The sequence below is a fragment of the Electrophorus electricus genome, chromosome 20, assembly GCF_013358815.1.
Source record: "Electrophorus electricus isolate fEleEle1 chromosome 20, fEleEle1.pri, whole genome shotgun sequence".
Taxonomy (NCBI): domain Eukaryota; kingdom Metazoa; phylum Chordata; class Actinopteri; order Gymnotiformes; family Gymnotidae; genus Electrophorus; species Electrophorus electricus.
Genome location: NC_049554.1, coordinates 8,596,526 through 8,604,949, shown reverse-complemented (window position 1 = coordinate 8,604,949; position 8,424 = coordinate 8,596,526). Strand labels below are relative to the sequence as shown.

The window sequence follows — 8,424 nt, the reverse complement described above, 5'->3', positions numbered from 1 at the left end:
GAAGCATTCACAGATTTTAATAGACGTGAATCGGGCACGTACACTTGTACAGAAAGTTATATTAATTTGACAAGCAAACGTAGCAACCCAGAAGTGAGCAGCTAAACAAACAAGAGCAAAACAGGCTGCTGCGTTATTCATTCCAAGACTAGTATCACAGTTTTCTATTTTCACACATAACTCAAACAAACATTATGTTTTGCGAAAAATGAGAAGAATAGTACGAGGAGCAGCAGAGTCATTTAAATAGACCTCTATTGCATGCAAATACTGCACCAGAACAAGCTCTACTACTTTTCGAATAATAGTTAAGTTCGCCCGTTAAATCTAATTCCCTCTACAGAATACGAATGTTCAAATGCATAAAACAATCGCTATGCAAATGCAGAGAGATGTTTTTCACATCACTGGCGCCTTGTTTATTTATTTATTTATTTATTTATTTATCGTCTCGCAAGTAATTTAATTAATTAAGCCTACTCAAAGGCGCCATGTGGGGGAATAGTTAGGACCATTCTAAGGGCTTGTGAATGGATCCTTAAAACATTATTGGAATATTAGTTACTTTTTTTTATTGGGGCCAATATCTTTCCATGAGGCTCGAAATCCCTAGTGGTACCCCTGATCTCGCTACTCGTCATGACTTTACGTAAGGGCAATAGGGATTAACAACGTTTCTTGGATATGTTTTGGTTTTTAGTAAAACAGGCAAACGCATTCAAATGTATCATTCAAATCCATTATATGGTCAATAGATAACTCTTAAATCCCAGGCGTATTTAATAGACATATAGGCTGGGATAAAGTAAATACATTCTCTTGTGAAATACTACAGTAAAGGACTGCTTTTTGAGAAAATATAGATTATTTAGTCATATGATTTGCGTAGACGTAGCCTAGATGTAACTTAGCACTAACAAAATCTCTTTATTTAATATAAACGTTATTTAATATACCAAGCTTTTTCAAATATTCATGGGAATAAAATGTATATGGGTTGTGTGAAAGTACCGGAAGGTGTGTATGCAAACATTCCACATACTGTCGAGTATTATTGCAGTAAATATACACTTGTTGTAAATATTATTCAGAACTGAACAATAGTTCTACACTCCCACGTTCTGCTGATCAACTTTGCGTCCAAAAATAGCAGCACTAACTATCACCCAGTTACCCACTCTCCTACAACGTTCACTATCCAATTATACATTTGTTGACTCTGAACGCCCCCAGTGACGCGCATGTGGGAGACAAAGTTTACTTAAACCAAGCGTAATCACGTGAACGAGAAACAATTTATATTATTGTTTGGTTTAGGGAATCAGATCGTTGATCATGGGTTCAGTTAGAAATGTCACCTGTCTGTTTTCGATACAGAAGACCAATGGGGACTTAGAAAGTTGCTTTCAGGTGTCTTTTTTAATCATGCATACCGACCTAGTCTCTTTTATATCCCTTTTGTGCCCTGCCTTTGTATTTAGATATTTAGGCATATATGCTGGACATGCTATACCAGTGTACACTATTTTTGCTTGATTTCTATAACAGACCTCAAATAACGATTTTCCTGTTTGGAAAATTTCATGCGATGCGTGTTCATTTCAAGAACTCTTTCAATGGTTAATATGTTACTATGCAGTACCATTAAAGCCAGTCACCAATATTTTAGTGTATTTTTAACGATTTCTATTTGGTGGCGTTCTATTAAACTAAGGGTAGACTCGTGTCAAGAGATGTGTATTGATACGTTTGTTGGTGTTGAAATCAAAATCTTTATATCATTCTTGTTAACCTATATTGGGAACTTCTGTATGAGCATATTTTTCTCTGTCCTGAAATTTACAATTGATTTTGCTCCCCTTAAAAGAAGGACAGAGCCTGTTCTCTTAGCAACAGTCTTTTCTTCTTCATGCGACGGTTCTGGAACCATATTTTCACTTGCTGGTCCGATAGACTGAGCCGGTCCGAAAGCTCCCTTCGTCGCTGACGGGTGATGAATTCGTTGAGCATAAATTCACTCTCTAGTTCGGCCAGCTGTAGTTTGGAGTACGGTTTGCGCTTCTTGCGGGTCCTTGTATGCACAGGGTACCACGTCGCATCTGTGGTGACAGATTGGGAAAATGAAGAGGGAAAACTGAGCATTCACGCAACATTACGCATTTTTTAGAAACAATACCAGAAATGTCAAAGGACACAAATGCTTCAGTTAGCCTAGAATGTCATCAAAAGCATATCTTTTTGGTTCTTTCTGCTGGATGTCGACTTTTTCATTCAAATATTGGCAATATAAAATGTTTATCCTTTGTATATAATTTTCTTAAGAATATCTGATCGGTCTTTTCAAACACCTGATTGTTTTTAACATATGGTCAAAACTACAGTGCTTAAGAAATCTTAAACTAGGCCAGCGTGTAATGTGGTGTTTTGAACTTGTTGGTAGTTGTCAAATAAATTACGCAATAGGCCTGCACTATCAGTACATAACACATTATATTTTGTTAACCTGAAAGGACCATTGATTTTGTAAGTGAAAAAAAGTGATCTTTTCGTCTTGTTTTTAGTTTTTTTTTTAGTTATACGTCAGTACATGTTAAAACAAATTGGGGACATGCGTATAAGCATGATCATTTATATAGCTTTAAACCATAATACTCTGTGTTATTTCTTTCTGAGTGCGTTAAATATCCAGTGCAAACATCTGCACTCCCACCTCCATGACCCTTGTTTGACAGTTTAAGACTTAGGAATATAGAGTGATTTTTTTTTTTAAAGGAAAAATACTTTTTTTGAGAAATAAAATTTGCTTTCCTCAACAGATACATGCGTCTTATTTTATAGCGCAGTAAGCCTTTACGGTTCTTTAAAGAGCATAATGTAAAGCCTAGTGCTGCCTATCATAACGTGCAAGTATTTTTGCATTTGCTGCACTGTTTGTATTCCGTCCCTTTCATGAATGGGGGCAGCTACAACTACGCATCCTAAAAGAGCATTAAGAATTCAAAACGCGCAGGGATCGAAACAGACTGTCACATAAATAGAGCCTACTCACCTCCCGGTGCTGTTCCGTTTGCGGGTGGGCCAACGGATGATATTGTATGCGTGAGGATGCCTGGGGCTTTGCCCCCTTCGTTTTGTGACGAACCAGAGTCCGATTCCAGGGAGTTACAGGATGGCGGGTCTTGCGTCAGATTCTCTACAGTGGGTCCGTACTCATATTTAGAGTATATCCTATCTCCGCCCATCATGTTCGAATTGTGCAGTCCGTGCTCTGCCGTTATGGACACCGACGATTCATCTCCCGCTCTTTCACCACGTTTAAGGTTTGCATTGTCGGCGAAGTTTTCGCGGTTATTACTTACACCATTGACTGTGCAGCCACCACAGCTGTAAAAGCATTTGTTCTCCTCTTGCCGTGTAATCTCACATGCTCGGTTAAATGCGGGGTTCAGGGTGACGGGGTTGCTAAAGAAGGACTGAGTGTATCCGTTGCATTGCTCCGACTGACTCCAAGGTAGGGAACAAACATTGTCCCTTCTTGGGTAAGGGAGGGAAGGTAGACCCGCCAGTTGTCCCCCAGAAGCACGAAAGTTTGGGAGGTAAAAGGTGTCTCCGGTGTGTATGTTTACCAAAGGTCCCACAATCCCGGTATTAAGGAGGTTATGCTCGCCCATTTCGGCGGGCCCGAACAAGAGCTTCTAGTTTATAGCAATCTGACATTTAACGTAGTTGAAACAAGCGGCGCGCCCCATTGGCTGTGTGTAAGTCACGTGGCACTGGTGAAGTTGTATTACACAGAGTGCCACCCACCGGGTTCAATGTCTGACCAAACAAAACAACTTCTGGTTTACTGATTTTATAAGGTTTTAAAACCGCTATAAACATTTCTAAGAATAAAATATTTGAGCCAAAAAGAGTAAAACCTTGAATAACATATTTTAATAGATTTCTTATAACCTAACCTACGGCAAAGGATAGGCTATCTATCAATTTTTTGTAGGGCTAAATTGGCAGTTTTTTGTTTTTGTTTTGCATTTTGTCGCAAAAAAAGACGTTGCGACAAACGTCTTTGTCAGACGTTTTTGATTAATTCCATTAATTAGAAGCTTTGAGAAATGTTGCCTTTGCTGTTGACAATTCAAACATTTTAACGGCATTAATAATTGTATTTAGCACGATCTAATCGTTTCGTAACTATCGAATAAGGGACTTTGTTTTACGTAAACTTAGAAATAAAATGAATGCCACATAAAGCGGAGAGACCCCCTTTTACAGGCCAGTTTTTGAGATATACAAAGTCACTTCTCTTATATTCGTAGAATATTTATATTTAGTTGACAACATATGCAAAATAATGACGCAATAAACCATGAAACTCGTTATAGAGTGGAAACCAAACACTTGAAGATTGAATTTGTTGTAGAGATCATGTTTCTAATAGACAAAGACTGTTTGCCTTTAAACACTGGATACTATTAAATTTGCTATTCGCCAAAGTGGGATATTTAAGAAATTCCGATATTTTTAGATAGTTTCATTATTTTAAGCAAGCTAGCCATCTAATGGAGATTTATGGTCGAAAAATAGTCCTTTCACGAAATAATGAAACTATTTTCTAAAGTAAAGAATGCCTGATGACGGATGTGCCAATATAGAGTATATACTTTACAAAATAACAATCCACATAGTGAATAATAAAGAAAAAGCACTGGCTATTTATTTACACTAAAAGATCATTGGAATAGATTTTATCGTCGTAATGACGATCGTAGGTTAGTTGTGTTAACAGGCGAGGTAATATGCAAATATAAACATTCAGAAAATATGAACACCAGAAAATAATAGATATAGCTCTCTTTCGAAAATAGAAGGTATGGATAGACATGTCCTCAGGAACCAATCACTTTCAAACATACGAACCCTGTCCCGCCACCCAAGCGAGGAGGCCATGTTTGTTAAGATACAACCACTGAACAATAAAGCAGCAGAATAGATGAGTTATACAATTCCTCTAAGATGATTGAACACGATTTTTCCTGAAAACTCGAACCAATTTTCAGATATTTTCTCATGAGTTAGTACATAACTTACTGGCCTAGCTTGGACATCTCTCGAAACTACGCGCTTACATACACAAAAACATTCTGGCCTATGGTATAATGCTTCTCAGGAAACCACAAAACCCACAAAATCATTTAGCTGTGTCCGATAAATCAATATTCTTCGAAAATCTTTCCATATGGTTCGCATTAAGAAACACATTTTAAACACAAGTTGTTTAAAAATGTTTAAAGCCCTTTTGCTTGTGTCTCTTTGGCTTTATAGTTAGTCATTTCCTTTTGTGCTTTTCGTTTATACAGAAGGGCGATTCCCATTGGCGCGTCGTCAGTTCAAGGTCACTGTCTAGTGCACTGATGTCTATCGAAACGACCGTCTCGGAATCCCAGACCAGACTTGACAGAAGCGTAACCAAAGAGTTTTTGCTTCCTTTGCCGTTGTCGTTGGTAAGATCATTTTTTTTATGCGAAGAAAACTTAAACTTTCTTATGAAAAACAAAATTAAAGAACTATGTGCCTTTAGATAATTATCCTTTGGAAAATTAAACCTTGTGTGTGTGTGTGTGTGTGTGTGTGTGTGTGTGTATGTGTGTGTACCAATAACAGCAGATTTAACATCAATTCCATTTACATCAACCTGTGTTATTACCATATGTATTCTGTATTTGTGACCATATGTATTGTGTATTTGTGTTTTCGATACTTTCGATAGTATTAAACTAAACAAAATGATTAATACCACAGCTCAAACCATTAACAGAACTTAACTCAGCAACACTGAACATAAAGCTTCATAATTAAGTCGATTAAAAAGTCGTACCAGAATTAGGAATTAGGGACATAAAATAAAAGCTGAAGAAAGAACAGACGTTCTCGAATTAACCATATATATTTCTTTTATTGTGCAATTTTATGAAAACAAACACATTCACACACACACACATACACACACACACACACACACACACACACACAGAGAGAGAGAGAGAGAGAGAGAGAGAGAGAGAGAGAGAGAGAGAGATGAAAATTTTAATTTTGAAACATATTTTCCCACCACAAAACGATGATTTACTGTGTGGCATATGTGCAAAACTGTGAATGTGTAGGCCTACAAAAAATATCATGTCGGTAAGCATGTGCAATGCCACATGTTAACTAAATGGACCGCTTTCAAAACAGCTACGTCTGCTGAGTTGGCACCTTCACGTTAAGTAGTTTAAAAGGTCTCAAACACGGGGAAAAAACTGTTTACAATGTATACATAACATACATAATTATTGTACACTAAACGTTGGCTAAATCACGCATGCAGCGTCCAGCAGGATTAAAATTATTATACCAAGATCTAGACTCACAAAGCATGCCTACAGTTACTCTCCCTCACCACGAGAGGCTGTCACGCGCCGTCTCTTCGGCGTTTGGGGCGTGGCGTTTGAAATCAGTATCTTTTATAAAATTTGATAATCGTACTAGTTGGCTTTACTAGTTTTTTTCAAGTTAAAAGGGAAATTTTTTTATTAGTAGTATTTTTTTCTATATCTCAATTATGCATTTATGTTAAATAAGCTGTTGTGAATAACACCAACAATTTCGTTAATGAAAAGAAGTACATGCCTGAAGAAAAGTTTTGTCTGAAGCCGAACGTGATCACAACGTATCTGTGAAATTTAGAGAATAATAAAACCTGTTCTCTTAAAACATTTAGCGTTGTGGTTAATTGATTATATGCGCACATGGATGTAGGCTACCGTGTAACCCTTGTCCTTAACATCATTTCAAGTAGGCTATTAACATGAATATCTTCACATCTTATTCAAAAACAAATCTTATTGTAATCAAATTTTGTAAATAAATGCTATCTGTACATAAACACAGATACATAAACTGCAAGATCAGCACCATGCATTCCAATGTATTATGCCGACAAATGGTTAAATCTGAAGTTCGTTTAAATTTCTGCTATTGCTTTCCACGTAGCGGTTGTAGGTCATATGCAGCTTATTATTATAAGTTGGAAAGAAGTAGGCTAAGGTAATTGTTATTGTTATTGTTCTGGCCTGAGGCCTACAAACATATACTGAAAGTCAAGCTGGTAGTTTAATTAGATCTAAGCTTTGGATACTAAAAAGTAATTGATCCCCTTCATGTATAGATGACTGAAAAGAAAGCAAAACAAATGCGTGAATTTCCAGGCCTATTTAGAAACATAAATTTTGACTAAATCGTTTTTTTCTAATTACAAACAAAATAATAACATACATAGTCTTAACAGCTTGTGTAAGTAGTAAGGTTGCTATTATTGCTTTTAACAATTATTTAAAAAAATAAATGAATATAAAAAATTATGTAAAATGAATTACTTTTAAATCAATATCAACACGACCCCCCCCCCCCCCCCCCCCAAAAAAAAAGGTCGTAGCAAACTTGAGTATAAAATTGCAAAATCTATTAAAAATCTTTATTTTGTCATGCTGGCTTTTGTTAATAATTTTGTGAGTAGGATACAGCAATCTCAGTGGGAATTGCAATAACAGGATTGCACAGAAAGTCTGCTAAACGTGTTTGTTATAATGAAAATAAAGAATTCCAAACGTAACCCATACTCAAACATAATGAACAATCTTCACAATCCAAATCCCTTTGATTTAATTATTTCAAAAGTTTCAATCCACTCTAACCTAAATTTAAGATTTATTATTAGGAGATTATTGTAATCTGATAATAGCTCACAGTTACCGTGCCTATAGGCCGTAGGCCGTTAAAAGTCATTGCAGAAACTTAAATTTACACAAAGCCAGGGCGTAGTCACATGGGTGGCACAGGTTTGGTCACTATAGGAAAACTAGAAAAGGCTTGGCACCCCAGTTGCCACCATAATATAGACAAATAATATAAAGCCAATGCTTTAATGTAATTATATGCCCGTTAATTTTAGATGTAAAAATCACATATTCTGCATACGCAAACTGTGCCTCAATAAATAATTATGTGGGGCGACCCTTTAGTGTGCAGTTGCCTCCCCCTATCCACCACGCTACTGTACAAAACTGTATTATGAAAGAGGGCAGTGTTAACGTGAGCATTATAACTAATCTCAGACACACTTACCTGCTATAATGAGCGCCATGTCTTATGGGTTACAATATCGATTTTTTGGGCCAGTTCGGTTTCCCTGTAGGCAGGTTCATTATTTGTCTTAATCGGTAGCCAATAAATCACGACATGAAAAAAGAAGACTTTTTCTACAAGTCAGCAGGGTGCATACATTGAAGACGTCAGTGCTCTTCCTGTTATCTATAATAAAAATATCGTGCTACAGACTCACGGCTATTCAGCGTGTGCATGTTATATAATTAGAATAGTTTTCAA

At 36.7% G+C, this 8,424-nt stretch overlaps 1 protein-coding gene across 1 annotated transcript; it reads right to left on the bottom strand.

The window, feature by feature from the left end:
- Positions 1–3,693, bottom strand: hoxc12b (homeobox C12b). Its single transcript, XM_027001942.2, has 2 exons — positions 3,050–3,693; positions 1–2,099 (listed from the first exon to the last, which is right to left on the bottom strand). Exons 1-2 carry the CDS (start codon positions 3,669–3,671, stop codon positions 1,861–1,863), a joined length of 861 nt encoding a protein of 286 aa, XP_026857743.1. The 5' UTR covers positions 3,672–3,693; the 3' UTR covers positions 1–1,860.
- Positions 3,694–8,424: the final 4,731 nt, after the last annotated feature.

Coding starts and splice junctions, on each gene's coding strand:
- hoxc12b (XM_027001942.2), bottom strand. CDS start 3,671: ATGGGCGAGCATAACCTCCTTAATACCGGGATTGTGGGACCTTTGGTA. Junction 2,100..3,049: donor AAACGGAACAGCACCGGGAG/GTGAGTAGGCTC, acceptor CTGTCACCACAG/ATGCGACGTGGTACCCTGTG.